We start from the raw sequence: 23,138 nt of genomic DNA, 5'->3' as shown, positions 1-23,138 counted from the left end.
TGGTTAATAAAACCGTATCCTTTGCTTACTATTTTGTTACTCTACTTTGTTAATTTTTAATGGTTTTAATCATTTGTGATTTATTATTATTGTTCACTACCCATTTTACACTAGAATGCAAACTCTGTGAAGGCAGAATTTGGTCTGTTTTACTCACCTCTTGGTCCCAAGGATCATAATAAGTGCTTAAATGCTTGTTCAATAATGCTACTTTTAAGCATTTTTATCAGATGGTAATGTCTGATATGGAAAGTGACAGGAAGCTTCTTGCCTCTCTCCTTTCCTTTCTTCTTTTTTCTTGTGGGTTTGTTTGTTTGCTTATTGGAGAGGATTTGGCTGTGTAAGTTAGCCCAACCTTATACTCACGATCTTCCTGCCTCAGCTGCCTAAGTGCTGCAGTTAAATGTGGATACCACCATACCTTGCAACATTCTTATATGAGGGTGATTTTCAACTTTGTATTGTTTTAATTGTCCATTAATATGCTAATATATACCATCTGTCTCTTTCTACTTCTGATGTGCCAAGAGATTTAGTGTGTGTTTATATCTGAAAGACTTTCTATTTCTAAACTGTGAATTTAGTTTTCCCTTTTAAGGTTTTCTCAACCAACCATACTTATTTTATTTTGATACCTATCTAGTCCCTAAGTTCCCTGGTTTGCATCACTTTTGAATGTAAATTAACTTATAAACCTTCTCAAGAAATATAGCTGGGACTGGGGAGATTGCACAGTGGGAATAGAGGCTTACTGTAAAGCCCAAGGATATGATTTTTGATTCTCAGATTCTATGTAGGGGAAAGAGAGAACAGACTCCTCTCAGGTTATTCTCTGCCCTCACAGATGCCATGTCATGTGTTCCTCAAATTAGTAAATAAATGTAAAAAAATTTAAACACATACTCTCTGGTTCTGAGCTTATTTTCTTAGTGAACACCTTAGGATATACTAGGTCTGTTGACCTAAAAGCCTCTATTCTTTTTAAAATTACGATCGATCGATCGATCTGTCTGTCTGTCTGTCTGTCTGTCTGTCTATCTATTGAGACAGGGGTTTGCTGTATAACTCTGGTTGTCCTGGAACTCACTCTGTAGACCAGACTGGCCTCTAACTCAGTGTTTTCCTGCCCCTGCTTCCTTAGTTGGGGAATTAAATGTGAGCAATGACATCACTGCTGGCAGTTAAAATTACTATATTTATATGTTTATTAATTCAGCCTATTGTTGGTTTATCGCTTTGTCTACTACATTGCTTTAAAATATTAATAAAGCAGTTAATTAATTAATTTATTAATTAATTTTTTTAATTCTATATCCTGTTATCTAGTAAACATGGCAATATGTAGATAAAAAGCATTGAAGGGTTCTGCAAGCCAATAGCTTTCTTTTTTTCTTAATTATATAATTAAGAAACTTTAAATAATGTCTTCATATTCTTCCAAAGATAGACTTTATTCTACCCTGTTTATGCCAGAGCATCTCGGATTTCTTTGTGAATGGGAGAGTTGAAAGTTATATAATGTCGCTGTCATTTAAAATGAAAGAACCAGTCATAGATTAATTGTGATAGTCAGTTCTACTACTTAACTAAAACAATGGAAGTCTTTGATATTTGAACATTTAACATATCTTTTTCTTCTTTTAGTTGATTATAGGCATAGTGAGACCAGTGCAACAGCTCTGATGGTTGCGGCAGGACGGGGTTTTACGAGCCAAGTAGAGCAATTAATTAGTATGGGAGCCAATGTACACAGTAAAGCATCAAATGGCTGGTAATTTTAGATTGTATCCATTCTTTGTATATCATAATACAGTTTCACATACCTTTGAAATTTTCTTATGATTGTCCTTATTTTATAATCTCTTGTATAGTAACTGATTGCATAACTGACTAAATAATTTTGAGTGACTAGTTACGTAATTTGAAAAATTATTTCTCAGTCTGATATCTTTGAAATTTGCAGGATGGCTTTAGATTGGGCTAAGCACTTTGGACAGACTGAAATTGTGGATCTTCTAGAATCTTACAGGTAAAACCTTACATTATTTAAAATTAATTCTACCTTTTAAAAAAATCTAAGCCAAGTAAATCAGAGTCTATAAAAGGCAAGGCACTTATACTCTTTTACCTGGAGATTTACTTTTGTAATTGTAAAATAATTTTCTTCAGATTGTTAATAAGATATATTCTATTAAATTTACCTTATTTAAAAATTTCATTGGAAATTTGGAAGGGATATTTCCACTTAAACATTGTATATGGAGAATGGGCAGGTAGGTCAGTCAGTAATGTGCTCACTGAGCAAGCAGGAGGACCTAACTTTGGTCTCCAGAGCCCACATAAAAGCCCATGTGATGGTACATTTTTGTAGTCTCAGTACTAGAGAGATGGAGACAGGAAGATGAATGGAACTCCCTGACTACCCAACCTACTGTTTACTTGGCAAGCTCCATGTCCCAGGAAGAGATCCCGATTCAAAAAATGGGGATGATATCTAAGAAATGAAAAATGAGGTTGACCCCTGGCTTCCATACATAATGCTCACATGCACATGAACACCTATACACAGGTGATCGTGCATAAATCCATAAACACATATATACACACATCCAAGACATGGTAGATTCAAATGTATGTTTGTCTCTGTATTTCACCTACACTTCACTAGAATGGTGATTTTTTTTTTTTTTTTAAAGTATGAACATTTTGGGGCTCATGTAGATAACTCAGTGGTTAAGAGTGCTTCCTACAGATTTCAGCACTCATATAAGGGGACTCAAGACTTTTTATAATTCTAGCTCCAAGGTGTTTGATGCTCTCACTGGCCTCCAAGCACACACCATACATATACACATAAATAAAAATAGATCTTGAAAAAAATGGAAGTTTGAAACCAACAAGCAGAGAGGACATGAAGTAGGTCATGGCAGCAGATGGATTTTCTTAATATGTTTTGATATAGTAGGTATTTCATGCTGATTAGAAATAACTAACTTAGCAAAGCTAAGGCAACTCACAGTACCAGTGAGAAACAAGCTCATTTTAGTGTCAGAACTCTGTATATACTTGTTCCATGACCTTTTAAGGACAAAGGGCTAAAATATGTTCTCTTTGATATGTTTATAGCATGCCAGACCATCTCCTGTACCCACATGATGTTCCTTCCTCTTTGGCAGGAATGGGAGGTTCATTAGCAATCAAGCTGTAGAGACTTTAGGCTTAAACTTTGACCATCAGGTTACTGGGTACATTGGGAAGTGGAGATAAGTTATCAAACCGAAAAAGGGTTTAATAAAAGGTACAGACCATACATTGAAATATAGTAGCAGATATATGGCAGTAAATAAAAAGAAATGGCTAAAAATATTGAAAAGGGACCTGGATCATGTGACTGTGGGTTTTAATTAAATTTTCATGAACTTATTTTTCTTATTAATACTGCATATATTATTTTGACTAACAAACAAAACAAGAAAAACCACCAGTGCAATATGGGTGTATCTCCCCTCAGAGAGTGTGTGTGTGTGTCTGTATGTGTGTGTGTGTGTCTGTCTGTCTGTCTGTTTGAAGATTGAACCCAGGACATGAACATGCTATATGAACATTCTTTCATAGATCTATGTCTCTGGTCCCAAATTATCTTTCATTAGAAATTTTAGATAATTTTAGTCAGCTATTTAGATAAATTTCACAGATTTTTAGATACTAAAGTAGATTTTAATGTATTTTGTAATACATTGATGGCTTGTATTTTATTCTATCCTATATAAAAACTCATACAGCTATATTTCCTATATTAAAAATTCTCAAAAAACTTAAACAATGGAGTTTGAGGTTAAAATATAGCAAAGACACTTTATTCAAGACCATAAAAAATACTTCATTTTATAAAATTTATTGAAATATTGCCTGTGCCTTAATTCACAGTTAGTGACTATTTTTTAAGTGTTCAGAGTCACCAAGGTCAATAGAGCATTTTAATTACACACAAAACTTTCCCACCTAACTTTCCTAGTTCTTAGGCTAGCCACTAGTTTATTTCCTCTTTCTATAACTTAGTCTGTTCTGTGCAGTGTGTGTAAATAGAGCAATATGATATGTAGTCTTGTAGCTTTTCTCTTTAATTTCACAAATTTCAAAGTTTATGTGTTTTATTTCCAACCAATAGACCCTTCTGTTGATATGCCATGGTTTATTTGTCAGTTTATGAATATTTGGGTTATTTTCATTCTTGACTACTATAAATAGGAATACAAATATTTAAATTGACAGTTAATATAGATATCTAACCCTGTCTATCCATTCATCTATCCATCCACCCGTCCATCCACCCATCCATCCATCCATTTATTCATCTATTTCCATTTCTCTTCCATCTGTACCCAGGGATGGAATTGCTAGGCGATGTGGTAAACACTGTGTTTATAATTTGGAGAACTGCCAGTACTCCAAAATTTCTGTATCAGTCTACATTTTTTCTAGGAGTGTTTTAGTATTTCTGTACCATCCATATAACTTAACTGCCTTTTTGATGTTAGCCTTTTAGTTGTGGAATGTCACTTTTATAGTTTGGGATTATATTTCCTTAGTGACAATTCATGTTAAGCATCTTGATATATTTATAGGCCATTTTTGTATTTTTAATAAAGTACCTTCAGTTTATAATTTTTCTAAAAGCACTTCTTAAGTTTAATTGAATAATATGCTTACAATCAACACGCAAATTGACTATAGATAATACATGAAGTGGCAACATCCCTAGTGTATATTGGGAATTCATTGGTCTTCTAGTGTATATTGGGAAACCTTGGTCTTAAGTCTTACTTTTTTCAATAGAAACTAATTTGGTATTTTTCTTAGTGCTTCATTGGAATTTGGAAATCTAGACGAAAGTTCCTTGGTTCAAACCAATGGAAATGACCTCAGTGCAGAAGACAGAGAGCTGTTGAAAGCTTACCATCATAGTTTTGATGATGAAAAGGTAGACTTGGATTTGATCATGCATCTTCTATATAATATCTGCCATAGTTGTGATGCTGGTGAGTACTGTTTGAAAGAACTGGAGGAAACTCTGTTGAAAAATTTGTATTTGGTTGTAAAAATTTTTCTGTAATTCTGTTGATAGTCATATGCAAATAGTGATTCTTTTATAATCCTATATCAATATCTAAAACCACATCATATTATTCTTTATGAGTAGTTTTGTTGGTTGTGTTTGATTTCATAAGATTAAATATTAAAAATGTTTTTCTCCAAGGTGCAATATTAATTTTTCTACCTGGATATGATGAAATTGTTGGTTTGAGGGATCGCATCCTCTTTGATGACAAGCGTTTTGCTGACAATACACATAGGTAAACTATAAAGACTCGTACTTGTTCCTTATATTCACAGATAGTTACTACAGTACATTTTTTCTTTTTAATTGTAAACAGGTATCAAGTCTTTATGCTTCATTCAAATATGCAGACATCTGATCAAAAGAAGGTATTAAAAAATCCACCTGCAGGTGTCCGAAAAATAGTAAGCATCATAAGATCCTTTATGTTCTGTTTTAATTTCTTATTCTATTTTCATGCTAATCATAAAATAATATTCCATTGCAGATCCTTTCCACCAATATTGCTGAAACAAGCATCACTGTCAATGATGTTGTCTTTGTTATAGATTCTGGTAAAGTTAAAGAGGTATGTATAAAGATGTTATATTTGTACTTAATAAAGACTAAAAGACTTCATTTATGGAAAAATTTATAGATAAATTTAACACAATGTATGTTGTTTTTACTAAACTATTTTAGCTTAGATTTAGTATATGAGATATATTTTGGTGTTCCAACAAATTAAACAAAAACTAACTACTACTATGAAAGTAAAGAGTTCGAATAGTTACAGTAAAAATTTGTCACATTGTGGCAATATGATTATATATTTTCTGTTTTCCTCCTATATGTGGGGATGGGTCGTATTCCTCTTGTTCATTGATATCATCTAATGCCTCATAGATAGTGTATAGTAGATGTTTTGAAGATTTTTATTAAGAGAACCTTGATTAACAAAGGAAAACAAAATCCAGGGAACTAGAGCTGGGGCGAATGGCTCAGTTCTTTAAGTGTGAGAACCAGAGTTCCAGTCCCCATCACCTATGTAAAAAGGTAAGCACGTCACTTTGTCCTTGCAATCCCCTATGCTAGGAAGATGGAGACAAATCAGTGAGCTCCAGAGCTGTCTCAAAAACATAGTGGAGAGCAATTGGGAAAAATGTATGCTATGGACCTGTGGCTTCCAGATGCACACTCACCCACACATATGCACAGACATATACATAACAACCAAGAACAACATAAATCAGGGTGAACACCACAACATTCATTCAACAGTGCAGATCCCTACCTGGCTATCTGTTGGTTCTTTCATACCATTATGGCATTTCATAAATTGCAGCAAAGACCTCAAAGTCTACAATATTTACTACTGGTCTCTTTGCAAAGATAAACTTCTATGATAAATAAGTGATAACATTTGTTTCCTTTTGTTGCTGTAAAGTTAAAATAAAAAGGTGCCTTTTATCCCACTCTAGGTCTGGCACCATAGTGCCCCAGGATATCTGGTAGATATCTTCATCTCAGTCAGCAAAGCATCTCACCTGCTTTGCTCCATCCCATATCACACTGCTGATGGCTTCTCTCTGAGCCTGGTAACAATACCTCTACCTATCTAGTTCCCAAGGCAAGTTGCCACCATACCAGATATACACATCCCAATTCCATGGCACCCTAGTGTCTCTAGCCACCACATACTCTCTTGAATTCAATTAAATCACCACATGAAAGAACACACAACACAATATCCTCTGATCCAGTTGATAAATATATAACTGCCCATCTATACAGACAAAGTCCTGTACACATCCATACCTTAAGAATATTCATAACAACCCGTAAACGTGCAGAGAGGAATCCGCCTCCATGTTCTCTCAGCTGCTCCTCCCTCCTTTCCTAGCTCCAGTCTCCTCCTCTTCTCTAAAACTTTTCTCCCACCCATCCTTCCTTTTTGTCCAGTGACAGGCCTTGTTTTACCTTGTACCTGCTTTCACCTGCATAATGACATCATCCTACATCCTTTCAGTATTAACATGGCAAACAGTTCCAGTGCTACTAATTTTGGAAGATCATATAATAGAGGTAATTGGTTTTAAGGAAGAGATGACTAAGCAGATATAAGTAATAATTTTTAGTGTTAAAATTAATGTTTTCTGGTTGGGGATTTAGCTCAGTGGTAGAGCGCTTGCCTAGGAAGCGCAAGGCCCTGGGTTCGGTCCCCAGCTCCGAAAAAAAAGAACCAAAAAAAAAAAAAAATTAATGTTTCCAATATAATTTTAGGTTTATCTTACAGAGAATAAAATTTAGATTTTGGTCAAATTCATTTTAAAGGGAGAATAAACTGTTTCTCCTATGATAGTGTCAATAAAAATAAGTGCTAAGCCTTTAAATATCAACACTTACCAGATGTGCTGCATACCTGTGTTCCCTGCATTGGGAAGATTGATATAGGACAGTTTAAGGTTCAAAGCTAGCTTGGCTACATGGCAAGAACTTGTCTCAGAGAGGAGAAAACAAAATGTGCAGATTTATTGCTCTTAAATTATTTAAATCTGAAAGAAGTATTTTAGAAATTAATTTCTTTAGGTGTTATCAAATCATGACTTATGCACAGAGATAGTATCAGAAGTTATTTTATATACAAAACTTACAAATAAAACGAATATTACAAGCTAAGCAGCATATTTTCAAAAGTCCCTTAACTAAACTTATTAAAGAATACATTATATTTGCTCTCTGTAATTAATTTTTATAAGAGAAAACAAGGACACTGAATGCTTGAAATAATGTATTTTACTTAGATACATATTTAAAAATATTTCTCGTAGCCAGGTGGTGGTTGTTCATGCATATAATCCAAGCTCTTGTAAGGTAGAAGCAGGCAGACCTCTGTGTTTGAGGCCAGCCTGGTCTACAGAGTGAGTTCCAGGGCAGCCAAAGCTACACAGAGAATCCCAGTCTCAAAAAAAAAACAAAACAAACAAAAAATTACTCCTCCAGCAGATAGATATTCATTCACTTTAGGCACTTTGAGGCAGGCTGGCATCTTTTTATATTTTTCTTTGAAATACTCAGGAAAGGTTTACTTCTTGGTAACTCAGCAGGATGTTAAGTAGAAAGGGTTAAAAATGCTTTACTTTGAAATGTTTTGTTTGGTAAATTATTTTTATAGAGATTTACTTCTTGAGAAGTATCTCAGCAAGTATCTTTTTCTTGTCACTCCTATTTCTTAAAATGATGTAATATGATAAAAATAATTATCAGAGAAACCTATTTTTACATTTTACACTTTGTTTTGTTGTTTAAAGGTTTTTATTTATTTATTTTTTTTTGACATGATAATCACATCATTTCCTCTCTTTCCTTTCTTTCCTCTGACTCATCCCTGGCTACTCCCTGTTTCAAATTTATGACCTCTTTTTCATTGTTTTACACACACACACAGACACACACACACACACACACACACACACACACACTCCTAAATATATGAATCCATCCTGCTTAGTGTGTATAATATAATCTGTACTTATGTGATCTCAGGACTGACCACTAATTGGTGTGTTCTTGTCTGGGGAAGGCCATGTCTTCTGCTCTCAGTATTCCCCAGTTACCTGTATTTCTTGGTCTAGAGTTGAGGCCCAGCAGGCTTTCTCCATTCCATGGCAAAATGTCTGTTGATGTTGTTCTTGTTCAGTTTATGTCTAGGTAGCCATGTTGATGTCACAATAAAGTCTTGGTATCTCTTGAGAATCAATTATTAAGCTGTAGTAGAGAACTACAAACAGCTCTGCACAGTACGGCATGGGGAGTTGTATAGGTCTTCTAAGTTTAGTTGGCCATTTACTGTTTTTTATTAGAGTACTTATAACCAGGAAACCTGAGTTTTTAAGAAACAGTTTCTTCTAATTAGTCAAGAGAGGACTTTAAATTTAACTCTGTATGTAAAAATATGTCAATAATATTTTTATTTCCTCATTATTTATAGATCATGCTTTAACATAAAAATGATTTAAATATTACAGAAATCCTTTGATGCACTGAATTTTGTTACAATGTTAAAAATGGTATGGATTTCCAAAGCTAGTGCCATACAGCGCAAAGGCAGGTAATGTACATTTTATGTTATAATTACATGCATAATTTCTACTTATCTAATTGCCTGTGATAGTAATATTACCATATGCATTACATATTTGTCATATAGTCTTCCTTTTATGTTAGTTTTCATAGTAGTCTTAATTTTATAGTGTCTTTGCCAAGCAAACTGTTTTGATACTTTAAAAATAACTAGAAAAATTTAAATTACATTCCTTTACTTAATTTATTTTGAATGTTTGTCAGAGGCACATACCTGCTACGGCACATGTGTAGTATTAAGATGATATCTTTCAGGGATTGAAACTACCATGTAGTTCCTGAGAATAGAACTAAGGTCTGGGCTTGATGACAAATGCCTATAACCCCTGAGCTATCTTACTGGCCCTTTTGGGGTAATTTTTCAAAAGTTAAATTGAGCTATGTTGCCAACCCAAGTTATATCAAACATCAGCATGGAGGGAGGAGAGGGGAATTGAGCACATATTCCCACTTGTACCCGTGGAGCTATTGGCAGCTGTTAGCTGGTGGGAGAGGGAGGGGCTTTCTTCAAGGTTGTGGCTCCTGCTTAAGTTGACCATGTTTTGGATAGCACAAATTGGTCTTAAAGGTTTTTTGGGGGTGGGGGGCATACTCAAACATAATAAAGGCAATTTACAGCAAGCCTGTAGTCCACATCAAATTGAATGGAGAGAAACTCAAAACAATTCCACTAAAATCAGGAATAAGACAAGGCTGTTTACTCTCTATATATCTATTCAACATAACACTTGAAGTTCTACCTAGAGTAATAAGACAACTTAAGAAGATAAAAGCATTACAAATTGTAAAGGAAGAAGTCAAAAGTATTAATATTTGCAGATGATACAGTATATATAAGCAACCTGAAAAATTCTACCATGGAACTTCTTTTAGCAAAGTGACTGGGTACAGATCAACTCAAAACCAAACCAAATCAACCAACAAGAAGAACAATAACAAACCGGCAACCCTTGTTTATACAAATGACAAATGAGCTGAGAAAGAAATCAGGGAAACAACACCCTTCACAATAGTCACAAGTAAAATAAAGTATCTTGGAGCAACTCTAACCAAGCAAGTAAAAGACCCGTATGATAAAAGCTTCAAGTCTTTGAAGAAGGAAATTGAAGAAGATATCAGAAGATGGAAAGATCTTCATGCTCATGGATAGGATTAACATAGTTAAACATCAGTGCTATAATCCATGTTGAATTAGTGTAACAGGATATCGCTCCTAGAGGAGTGCTGCATGAATTTAAGGAACATAAGGAAAAAGATGAATTAAGGAAAGGCATTCCTGAAAGGTTAAGGAAGAGTCAGATAAGGGCACATGGGTCAAAATGAGCACAAAAGTTGTTTATTTAGTTTAATCTGAAAGAAGATGGTGAAAAATAGCCTGAAGTTTTGAACAAGTTCTTAAGGACCATTTTTATTTTTTTATAGTAATAGTGTATGTAGGTGCTTTGTGGAGGCCAGAAGTGCTAAACTCCTGGAGCTGGAGTTTATAAGGGGGGAACTTGGGTCCTCCACACCAGCAGAAGTCACTCTTAGATAGCCCTTGGGCTATCTAAAAAAGTGGTGATATGATGCTAGCTAGCATTCTTTTCAGCTCTTTAGAGAATGGGTTTATTAGTAGTTTCATTTCCATAAGAGAGAGACAGCGGATAGGATTATTGTAGCAGGTTGAAAACAGATGGACAATTTGAGATATACTAAAGTAATATTGGGCATGTTTTTATATGAATGAGGTGAGGGGTAAGGAATCTTGTAATATTAAGAATGCTGGATTGATTAAAAATAAGGGGGTCCATGCAAGGCTGCAAACCTGAGTTTAGTCCTGGAACCCATGGTAAAAGGAGAGAATCTGTTCTTGAAAGTTGCTCGCTGACTCTATGGCATATCTGTGCACACAACCCCCCAAACACATAATAGTAGAATTAAAAAATTAAATGTTATCCAGGATGTTTTAGAAAATTGGGCAGTTAGAAAATTAGTTGTCAGATAGAGAGGTTGGTAAGAATTCTGTTGAGAAGAATAAATACCTTTGGACGCCATGTGTCTTAGTTGACTAGAAAATCTAGGTGGAGCATTCCAAGAAGCTTCTGAAGTGTAGGCTTATAATAAACATCAGGAGATTTGGGTGGAACATCAGGTTATGTACCGTTGTATTTTTTTGCCTTTATCCTTTCTGGATTGTGAACTCCATAAGGTTGGAAGTATCTGTCATCCATCCAGACACTAGCTATTTCTCTGATTAGGAGAACTAAAAGGAGACTGCTTCACTATGTTTTCTGATGCTTTCCAAAAACTGTCTCTGTGGTGATGGGGTAAATGTCAGAGCTTTGTTGTTATGTAACCCACAACTCTGATCAGTGGGCCTGAACACACTGCCTGATACCATCTCAGTGAAATTGATTGACATTTAAATTACTAAGCATTCATGCTTTGAATTTCACTTGATTTCCAGTTTATATTACTACCTTTGGTTTTTTGTTTGTTTTTACCTATAACTGTAGATGGCATATTTGTGAATCTTGCTCAGTAAATAATATTGAGTCCCAGAGCACAAAACACCTTTTAAATGTATTCATGGAGGTCAAATAAAGATTAGAACTCAGATGTCTTGATCATGATTCACTCTTCTATCTCCTAAATCACATTAGTGTGAAGTTTCATTATTATTGTCTTTATTCCTTATCTGAGTCTTAATTTTATGTTTTATTTTAGAGCTGGACGATGTAGACCTGGAATTTGTTTCCGACTGTTTAGTAGACTTCGATTTCAGAACATGCTGGAATTTCAGACTCCAGAACTCTTGAGAATGCCATTGCAGGTAGACCTACAGCTCTAAGACTTTGTGTGTGGGTGAGCAGAGCAAACAGGTCCCATTTCAGTTTCTACTGATTGAGCTTGAATAAATTCAGTTTACAAAGTAAAATCATAAGTTTTATGAAGTGGGATATATCACAATAAAGAACCTTCAGATAGTTTTTCAAGTTATTGGAATACATTATGGGAGACATTCCAAAGTGTGTGTGTGTATGTTTGTGTGTGTGTGTGTGTTTGTGTGTGTGTGTGCGCGCGCACACGCGTGCGCACTTAATTCTAGCATTGTAAGAGTCTCAGATATGTAGTTTGGGTTTTGAAAATTCTAGATAGAATTAGGAACTAAATCATTTAAGTTGTAGAAGGTAATTCCAATAGCATAATGTAAGATGCTGAGCCTCTACCCTTGTAATTCTGTATTTACTGAGATCTCCAAATCTTCATTGCTTTTCTTTGAGTTTTCTGTCTTCATGGAAAACTAGAAGAATATCAGTTTGATTCTGTCTTTGAAAGATTGACTCATTCTATTTTATTTTTATGTGCAAGTTTGTGAGTCTGCATGTAAGCATGCCCATGTATGTGGTGCCTTTAGAAGCCAGCACGTGTCTTCATGTCCCCTGGAGGTAGAGAGGCAGAAGGCTGTAAGCTGCCTGATGTGGTGCTGGGAACTTAGCCTGGCTCCACTGCTCTGCAGCAAGTCCTTTAACCACCCAGCCATCTGTCCAGCTCCCGTTGGTTTTTTAGTCTCTTAGCCTAGATACTTTCTAGATACAGAATCATGTTTTTGACATTCATATCCCCATGGTTTCCTATTCCCAATGTCTTTTTTCTTCCTCTGATTTATAATTAAAAACTTTTGGAACCTAAATTACTAAATAAACTCTTCAATGTTTCCAATCCCTTATCCTCATGATTCTACTCTCATTAGATTTTGTGTTCTTTAAAGTTATATTTATTTCTTTTGCTTTCATGTGTGCTAACCAATTTCTAAATTCCTTTCCCTTACTTACTTTATGATTAAACTCCTATTATATACATCTTAGTGTGTCATTTCTTCTTGGAAACTGTCTTTCACTTCTAGCCTCCTTCTCCAGCTCCTTCTCGAACTAATTACAATGTATGCACTGCCCCCATGCCTGTAGTACCCAGTATCCTTCATAGCACTTAGCACAGATATAAGTAATTATAAATAATGATGTGCTAAAGTAATCTAAGGTCTGGTTTTCACTTTACTATAAACTACAGAAAAGCAGGCATATGCCTAACTGTCAAAAGCTCCTGGATATTTGTTGAATGGAAAAAGATGATAGAATGAAGTGATCATAAAGGGAAGAAAGTGACTTACTGTCTGGTTAGTTTCTCTTTGAGAGTGTGGGTAAAAATGGTGAAAAAATGTTGCCAGAAGGGGCAGTGATCATTTTGGTATAAGCTGATTGAGGGTGTTACAAGCAAGTTTCACTGAAGATGTTCCTCCCACATTCCCTTGACTCTGAGACTTTGCTAGTTTGTGATTGGGACACATAGTTCTCTTGGCTGTTTTAATATAAAAGTCAGTGTTAGAGTTTTGCTCTTCATAATTGTTTTGCCATCGTGGTTTACAGGAGCTTTGTTTGCATACCAAGCTGTTAGCCCCAGTCAATTGTACCATTGCTGACTTCCTTATGAAAGCTCCTGAACCACCTCCAGCCTTAATTGTAAGAAACGCTGTTCAGATGCTCAAGGTTGGTATTGTAATTATTTTACTTGTTTGTTTTTTCAACTTAAAATTTAAGCTACATGAGCATATGTTTTAAATAATTTTATTCTTTTAAAAATTGTTACTTGATTAATACTTGAGTGCCTTTATAATTTAAAATGGTAGATATAGTTATATGTATATATTTAATACAAAATATTTTTACATAATATGATAGCAAAAGAACATTTGCATTATTTCATACTCGCTGGGTTTTTAATTTAAGCATAATTTTGGGCTATGTCAATCTTTTTTTCATCCTTTTGCCTAGACAATAGATGCAATGGATGCATGGGAAGATCTGACTGAACTTGGCTATCATTTGGCTGATTTGCCAGTAGAACCACATCTTGGGAAAATGGTCCTGTGTGCTGTTGTTTTAAAGTGTCTGGACCCCATCCTTACAATCGCCTGCACGCTAGCTTATCGTGATCCTTTTGTACTGCCTACCCAGGCCTCTCAAAAACGTGCAGCTATGCTTTGTAGGAAACGTTTCACGGCAGGGACTTTCAGTGACCACATGGCACTTCTGAGAGCATTTCAGGTACTATTACTTTTGTTTATTGTTGAACATGCTGTATTTAATACATTCTGGGGCAGGTGTAGCAATTTAAAAATTAAAATAAATGTTAAATACTCTGTTAATTTTGTTCTACTTGGGAAGCTGCATTGATTTACTTTTATTTAAGATTTATTTATTTTTATATGAGTATTTTTTCTGCGTGTGGACCTGGTGTCTGTGGAGGAAGGAAGTGGGGTTTGATTCCCTGGAAGTAGGGTTACAGATGGTTGTGAGCCACCCTGTCAGTGCTTAGAACCTGAACCTGGGTCCTCCACAGAGCAACAAATGCTCTTAACTACTGAGCCACCTCCAGTCTCAGAAGTTATATTTTATCAATAGAGCAGAAGTGGATGGGAAAAGACCATGAGGCCTCAACTCTACACAAAGTACAGGCAAGTAAAGAAGACTGAGAGTGGGAAAAATAGTCTTCCCCAGGAAAGAACTCCCCAACTCACTATTCAATACCCAATGGTCAGCCCTGAAAATGTACATACATTATACAGATTGAGCATCTTATATTTAAGAGTGAGTGTGTGTGTGTGTGTGTGTGTGTGTGTGTGTGTGTGTGTGTGTGTGTACATGTAACAACGAAGAAAGAGGCCATGAATATCAAAACAAGAGCAAAACGGAGTATATGGGAGAATTTGAAACTCAATTGACATGATAGCAGTTGTATATAAACTAAATGACAATGTCTAATTTGATTATAAAATATTAGACTTTTGTAAAACTACCAGAATAATACTTTACCTGGAGTGATTAATACAGTGGCATTACTTTGTTCCCTCATTTAGATGTGATTGGCAGATATTCTGTGGGATTTTTTGTTGTTGTTGTTGTTGTTGTTGTTTATTTGTTTTGTTTTGTTTTTTTTTTTTTCTTTTGTAGGCATGGCAGAAAGCACGAAGTGATGGGTGGGAGCGAGCCTTTTGTGAAAAGAATTTTCTTTCACAAGCTACTATGGAAATCATTATAGGCATGAGAACACAGTTGCTTGGTCAGCTTAGAGCATCAGGTAAGGTTTTCCTACATAGCACCATAATTTTATTTCATGTTTCCAGATTTAAAGTGATGCTAGTTCCTGTTCTCTTTACATCACACTGTAAGTCTATATTCATGAGCTGATGTGTGCACTTCTCTATCCTCTGTACTTTGCTTATTGATGAAGTAAAATATTATACTGCTTGTGTGAAACTTTATGAAGTATATATGTAAAACTGTGTGTAAAAGTATATGAACATGATCAGTATACCCTTTTGATAATGTTGGCAGAGCAAATTCTAATTTTTGTTAATGATTAATTTATATATAATTTGTTATATTTACTTTTGACTCAGATTTATCTGTAAAATTGCAATTATAAGAATTTAAGTAGATTAACATGGCTGCTGCATACATGTGGAACACTAAAATGATTGGTAATAACTTGAAAGTACAATTTTTTGAGAGGATTCTAATGTTTCTGTTTTCTTTTAGAATAGCTTCTTTGATGGTTTTGTTTTGTTTCTGTTTTTTTAAGTAACATAGTTAACTGAAGTGATAATCATTAGTATCCAAATTTGGTTTTATAGGTTAGCCTAAGTATGAGTTCAAGATAATTAAGAATTTAGATTTGTTTCAAATATGGGAAAATATGAAGGAGTTTTAAAATTTTAGCATACAGCCTACATACTTAACCATACCTTTAGAGTTGATGTTTGAGAAAATGAAAATATTGATAAAAGTCAAAAGAATGGTTTGGGTTTCAAGTTGTAAACTTGGAGAATGTTTATGATAGCAGCTGTCTAATTTGGTTTCTTTTGCTATGATAAAGACCATGATTAAAAGCAACCTGGGGAAGAATAGGCTTATTTCACCTTTTAGTTGTTATGTCACCATAGGAAGTCAGGGCAGGAACTAGACAGAGGCTCTGGAAAACTGTTGCTTGCTGACTTCTTCTTCATTGCTTGCTCAGCCTGCTTTCTGCACCATCCAGGACTACCTGCCAAGTGATGGCACTGCCCAAAATGGACTGACCCCTTCCACAGCAATCAGAAATCAAGAAAATACCTCACAGACTTGTCAACAGGCCAGTCTGTTGGGGATATTTTCTTAAGTGAGGTTCCTCCTCCTTAGATGACTACAGCTTGTCAGGTTGACAAAAAGCTAACCAACACAGCATCTGATCAATGGTTTTACCGAAGAATGTACATATAGAGTGAGCCACTACCAACATCCCAAATGCTCAGGATAACAAACGGGGAATCCATTTGGTCGGGGTTACATATGATATCTTTTCCCAATAGCTCATATACCTAATCTAGCCTGAACAGATCTAAACTTTGCTCTATTAGTTCTATACTTCACACTTGCCAAAGTGGATAGTATTAATCATGGAGTTAGATATTGTTATTTGATGTTACAGTTTCTTGATGTTAAATGTACATAAATGTTAAAGTGCCTTTTGTGTAATATAAAAGATTAGTGTACTCTTTTTGTCCACCTAGGTTTTGTTAGAGCACGAGGTGGTGGTGACATTCGAGATGTTAACACAAACTCCGAGAATTGGGCTGTTGTTAAAGCTGCATTGGTAGCAGGCATGTATCCTAATTTAGTCCATGTGGACAGAGAGAATGTAGTATTGACAGGGCCAAAGGAAAAAAAAGTACGCTTTCATCCCACTTCAGTTCTCAGTCAGCCTCAATACAAAAAGGTAAAACATTTTTAATGCTCTTAGACCCTGTGGTAGTGAAGATAAACAAAAATACTCCAACTACTTCTGCTTTAGCAAGATAATTTGGAAAATATATATAATAAAATATTAAATCTTAGAAATAGAAGTAACATTGGAAAAGTAGTGAGGGAATCTGTATAAACCAGAAGAACAAGGGCTTGCTTCTGTTTTTGAATACTAACGTGCATTATTTGTTTTACTAAAGAACTTAAAGTATTATGAATAATTAAGGGATTAATTTTTTTTAACTATCTTAATAGATTCCTCCAGCCAATGGTCAGGCTGCAGCAATTCAGGCATTGCCCACAGATTGGCTTATTTATGATGAAATGACCAGAGCCCATAGAATTGCTAATATCAGATGTTGTTCAGCAGTGACACCTGTTACTGTTCTGGTGTTTTGTGGACCAGCGAGACTGACAAGTAACGCTCTTCAGGAACCTTCATCCTTTAGAGGTAAATGTCGTATAAAGAAGTAAAATGTATATGAAATAAACTAAACCAATATCATAAAATATAAAAATTTGTGTGGTTTGTTTAAAGCATGACACAGAAAATACCGAGTTATATTTTAAAAAGTAACTAATATTCTTACCTTTATGCAAATACATTTTAATATGTTTTTCTACTTATATATTTTAATTTTGGGTTGCTGAGTAATGATGCCCATTTTTGTTTATTTTGTATGTTGGGGTGTATAAGAATATAAATGTGCAAGTGTTGGAGGAATGTCAGAAGATAGCATTAGGTGTCTTCATCTGTCATTCATGCTGCCTGTTCCTTTGAGGCAGGCTCTCCCTGAACCTGTGGCTTGTGCTTTCTCAGCTAGGCTAGGAGGCAGAAAAGCTCCATGATTTTCTGTGGGCAAAACACCTGCTGTGTTACTGTGTGTGCTGGAATCCTAACTCTGGTCATTGTGAATGTGCTCTGACATCCTTAACCATGGAGCCCATGTTACCACTTATTTGAGATTGAAAAACTAGAAGGAATGTAGGAAGAAACCTAGGGGCTGTATACATTATAAGACAAGAGGTCTTTTTAGGTATGTTTAAGGCTGAGATAATTAGGAGACCCTAAGTGAAGTGATGTTAGGTGTTTGGCTATCTGTATCTCTTAGATTTAGGAAAGAGGTGTGGGAAGTACACATTTCAGAGTTATCAGATTGTAAATATTTTAAAGGCATAAGGTTTTTAGAGAAGAGGAAAAAAGTGTTAAAGGTAAATATATTTTAAAAAATGGTTGGCTCTGTTAACTGTTATTTGAATGAAAAAATATAGACTGAAAATTGTAGATTGGGTTTTGTAATATGGTGTTTATCAGTTGTCTTGTCAAGAGGAGTGTCAATGACAGATGAGCTCAGAATTTCATGATAGTAGGATTGACATGATAGGAACCCAGTATAGTAATACCCCGTTGTAATTCTATCCCTTAGGTGGCAGAGGCAATCAGGAGTGTTGTAAGTTCAAGGACAGTCTGGTTTACACAGTGAGTTCTAGTCAGGGCTACACAATGAGGTACCGTTTCAGCCCCCACTCCCAAAAATACATGGCAAGTAACTCCTAAGAGAGTGGCTATGGTGGGAGTCTTGGTTCATTGCTATCGTTCCTTTTCATTTATTTAATAATTTCCTTGGTTTAATATTTATCAAGTAATTACTTATAAAAAGCATGTAAATGTTATGGCTCTTCCTTATATCCAGGCCATCCTGAGTAAATGACTATTTGTTTGTTTGTTTGTTTATTTATTTATTTATTCATTCATTCATTTTGTTTGTTAGGTTTTGGTAGATTTTTAGAATGCTATTTTTAAAAAATTAAAGATTTCCTTTGCTCTTTTGGTTCTATTCTTTTTAAGAAATAAATCTCCTTACAGTCATTTATTTCTTATTGAATTGTTTATTTCATCTTTTACCCATTTACTTAAATTACATGCTTTTTCTATAAAACTTGAAATATATTTTAATTTTGTATCACTATTTTATTGTATAAATTAGCTTGTAGGTTTCCATCTGGGATTTTCATACATGCTTAGTTGATTTTGTGCAGTGCTACTCTGCTCTCATCTCTCTGCCTTCCTCTCAATACCCTGCCTCTCAATAACTTCTAACCACAGGCTTCCCTTCCTTTCTGTTGTATTGTCTTCCCTTGCCCTTAAGGCTCTTTTCTTTTTTTCTCCCAGTCAAATAGACTCTGTTCTAGTTTCCTGGCCTTTGTCCATATTCACTATTATCTAGATAGACATATTTAACAGAGGATAGGATCTGCATAGTTAGAGGCTAATATCTGAGTCTGGATTTACCTTGCTTAACATGTTTTCCAGTTCCATGGATTTTCCATGTTTCTCTGGGGTGGGGCAACTCCCATTGTAGTTATATTCCACATTTTCATTGCTCTATTGATGAACATTTAGGCTGATTCCACTTCCTTGCACTTGTGAAAAGAATAGATCAACACAGCTCTACAGTAGGATACAAGGAACTCTTGAGTATATGCATATGGTTGGTATAGCTGGGCATATGCTACTTCTAGATTAGCTTTTGAGATGCCCCCACCCTGATTTCCACAGTGGCTTTACTAGATGATGTCTCTTTTTGTCCAACCTTGCCAGCATTTATTGTCTTTGTTTTCTTTTTCTTTTTCCTTTTGTTTGATGATGGCCATTCTGACAAGGATGAAATCGAATCTCAGTGTAGTTTTAATTTGCATTTTTGGTGGATAAATGTTGAAGACTTTCTAAAGTGTTTAGTGCTTATTTTGTTTTTTAATTATCATTTTATTTGTTACATTTCAAATGTCTCCCCTCCAAAGCCCTCCCACCCTTCCACCTCCTCTTTGCCTCTAAGACAGTGCTCCTCCGCCTACCCACCCACTTGTGTCTTACTCCTCTATCATTCACCTTCTCTGGGGCATCAAGCCTCCTCAGGACCAAGAGCCTTCCCTCCCACTGATGGGAGATAAGGCAGTCCTCTGCTACATATGTAGCAGGAGCCATGGACCCGCCCATGTGTACTCTTTGGTTGGTGGTTTAGTTTCTGGGAGCTCCAGGGGGTCTGGTTGGTTGATGGTTGATATTGTTGTTCTTCCTATGAAGTTGCAATCGCCTTCAGCTTCTTCAGGCTTTCCCATAGTTCATTTGTTGTTGTAAAAATATAAGAATAATAAAGAGTAACGTTGTTGTCTTTTACCCCGCTAGCTCTGTACCGCGGTGCCCCAAGATATCTGCTAGGTATCTTGGCGGAAACACAGCCCAGCCACACACTTTCCTACACTCAAACCTTTACATAAAAGAACACACAACGTAATAATCTTAGATCCAATTGGTAAGATATAATTGCCCACTTAAACATACAAGCACAATCCCCTGTTAGCAACATGTGAGCACAAATCTTCAGCCTTCTGGCCCAAAATCAACTGACAGACTCTTGAAATGCAGATTTTGAAGGGCTGATCACCCTGTCTTGGCAGAATTTATCAGTCAACTATTCTGCATAATTTGTCCTTTTCTGGATAGTACTAGTCTGCAGATGAAACAGGCAGTTTTGTGTAGTGGCTGCCCAGCCACAAAGTATTGCCTCACCTGGAGGTAGAGATGTTCACATTCTTCATTAAATCCACCAAAGGGTAACTGTTAGGAGCAGATATGTCTCAACAAAAGATAAATAACTTTAAATCTCAAATTTTGTGCATTTCTGACGTTTTTGAAAACCATCTCCCTATATAAGACAATCTGGACTGTTGTCTCCATATCCTAAATTTTATCTTGAAAGTACTCTCACAAACTCAGAGCCATGACTTTGCTATTTGAATCTTAACTCACAGGTGTAATCAACTCAGAAGTTTGTAATGACAACAATAGAAGGACTGGCTCTAAACCTTGTACTTTTAAACTCTTTTAACAAATAAATTTTATGTCAAAGCAAAGATATGATTTTAGTTTAGTTACCAAATGAGATTATGACCATACAATTCAATCTAGCTAATTCCTCCCTGTTAAATTACAACCAATTTTAAGTACCTCATAAAAACAATTTTAGAATAACCACATTCAGCCCCCCTAAAGTCCAGGGAATTGGGGCAACGACTCCTCTATAACTTCTTCAAGCTGTTCATGGGCATCGAGATATCCTTAGGGGTAGGGGGTAGGAAGAATGAAGCAAATGCTGTAGCAGGATGTGTCCTGACTGGACCCAGCTGAAAGTCCTTGAGACCAGGATTCCAAGTAGGCACACTCTGTAAAATACAACTCTGAAGACAAAAGTTTAGAATCGAGATATCTTTTTGTTTGATTCTCCTGAATAAATTTTTCAGGCAGTCTACCTCTATCACATCTGATCAGTATGACTCTGTGAGGTTTCCAGAGCCTAATCACACTTTTTAAAAACACAAAGACAAAATCTTTCTCCCAAAATACTGTATTCCTTAGTCTTAAACCAGAAAAGCTTGTATCTTGAACTCTCTCCCAGAGTAATAATATAACCATAAAACTCAAAGTCACACCCATCATGGATATTAAACAATTTTTTAAAAAAGGAAGTAAGCTAAACAATGAGCCTGATAGGCTTTTGTACTCTGTGATATCGGGAAATTATCCCAAAGTTCCCGTGGAGCCCACGTTAAGAGAATTCGAGCTTCCTGTTGTGGTATACATCAAAAGTCACCAGAAACCCTCGCCAGCCGACATCAACGAGCCATATGGCCTTTAGTGGTGTAATTCATAAAACAAACCAAATACCTTTTATCAATTCCAGTATCAATAAGCAACACATCAAACCAGGACTTTAGCCCAAAATATCTCAATCTGTTAAGCTCTCTACCCGGAGCCACAGATTTTTCTTTAACCTTAATAACTTCTAAAATATATGCCTGCATTCACTCTCCTTGGTGTTACAGACATTTCATCACAACTCTCTACTTGGAGTTAGTGACTAATTTTTCCCTATCTAAGTTCCGAACCATAGATGAAAATCTCCACGTGATTCGGGTAATCTCTTTACTCTCCTTAAAACAAACTTAAACACCTTCTATCAATTCTAATACCAATAAACAACTTAAAACTCGGGAATTTAACCCAAAATATATCCATCTGTTAAGCTCTCTACCCGGAGCCACAGATTTTTCTTTAACCTTAATAACTTCTAAAATATATGCCTGCATTCACTCTCCTTGGTGTTACAGATGTTTCATCACAACTCTCTACTTGGAGTTAGTGACTAATTTTTCCCTAAGTTTTGAACTGTGGATGAAAATCCCCACCTGATTCAGGTAATCTCTTTACTCTCTTCTTTCTAAAAACAAACTCAATCACCTTTTAATAATACCTGTAATTAAGAAGTAGCTTGTCTAACTAGGACTTCAACCCAAAATTCCCGTGGAGCCCATGTCAAAGAATTAAAAAGAATATGAGTATCCTGAAAGACTTTCTAAACAACTTTCTTTAAAAAGCAGCTTTTAATCTCTGACTCTGTGATCTGTCATTATTTATCACACAGCAGGGGACCTACAGCCTGTCAGCCAGGGTGGCTTTCCCTTTCTTTGTTTGAATTCCCGTGCTTAAGATATCACATGACTTAACATGGCACCAGCCTCCTCTTACTTAGAAAATAAAAACTTTCTCTCAACTCTCAGGATTCCTAGTGGATTCTTGTCCATCACCTTGGCGCGCCATCTGTTGTTGTAAAAAATATATAAATAAAAAAGTAGTAGTCTTTTACCCTGCTAGGTCCACGCCGCGGTGTCCCAAGATATCTTCTAGATATCTTGGCGGAAACACAGCCCAGCCACACACTTTCCTACACTCAAACCTTTACATAAAAGAACACACAACACAATAATCTTAGATCCAATTGGTAAGATATAATTGCCCACTTAAACATACAAAGCCCAGTACCATCCATCCCTTGAGAACATTAATAACAACCTGTAAATACACAGAGCAGAATCTTAACATCACCTGCCATGGCTTCTCCCCTCTCTCCGTCTCTTCTTCTCCTCTTAGTCTCCTCCTCTTCCTTCAAACTTCTCTCCCGCCCATCCTTCCTTCTCCTCCAATGACAGGCCTCCTTCTATCCTGTACCTGCCCCTCA

General features: G+C 35.8%; 1 protein-coding gene across 1 annotated transcript in view; it reads left to right on the top strand.

Annotated features, from left to right (window-relative positions):
• Positions 1 to 23,138, top strand: part of Ythdc2 (YTH domain containing 2) — a 66,231-nt gene that overhangs the window by 21,199 nt on the left and 21,894 nt on the right. The window contains exons 11-23 of the mRNA XM_032895013.1: positions 1,645 to 1,771; positions 1,964 to 2,029; positions 4,861 to 5,039; positions 5,258 to 5,354; positions 5,436 to 5,523; positions 5,607 to 5,687; positions 9,127 to 9,209; positions 11,948 to 12,053; positions 13,648 to 13,767; positions 14,053 to 14,325; positions 15,232 to 15,358; positions 16,830 to 17,035; positions 17,317 to 17,512. Coding sequence (XP_032750904.1) covers positions 1,645 to 1,771; positions 1,964 to 2,029; positions 4,861 to 5,039; positions 5,258 to 5,354; positions 5,436 to 5,523; positions 5,607 to 5,687; positions 9,127 to 9,209; positions 11,948 to 12,053; positions 13,648 to 13,767; positions 14,053 to 14,325; positions 15,232 to 15,358; positions 16,830 to 17,035; positions 17,317 to 17,512 — 1,749 coding nt within the window. The remainder of the gene's footprint in view (positions 1 to 1,644; positions 1,772 to 1,963; positions 2,030 to 4,860; positions 5,040 to 5,257; positions 5,355 to 5,435; positions 5,524 to 5,606; positions 5,688 to 9,126; positions 9,210 to 11,947; positions 12,054 to 13,647; positions 13,768 to 14,052; positions 14,326 to 15,231; positions 15,359 to 16,829; positions 17,036 to 17,316; positions 17,513 to 23,138) is intronic.

Source organism: Rattus rattus, chromosome 2, assembly GCF_011064425.1.
Source record: "Rattus rattus isolate New Zealand chromosome 2, Rrattus_CSIRO_v1, whole genome shotgun sequence".
Taxonomy (NCBI): Eukaryota; Metazoa; Chordata; class Mammalia; order Rodentia; family Muridae; genus Rattus; species Rattus rattus.
This window is presented reverse-complemented; position numbering and strand designations above follow the sequence as displayed.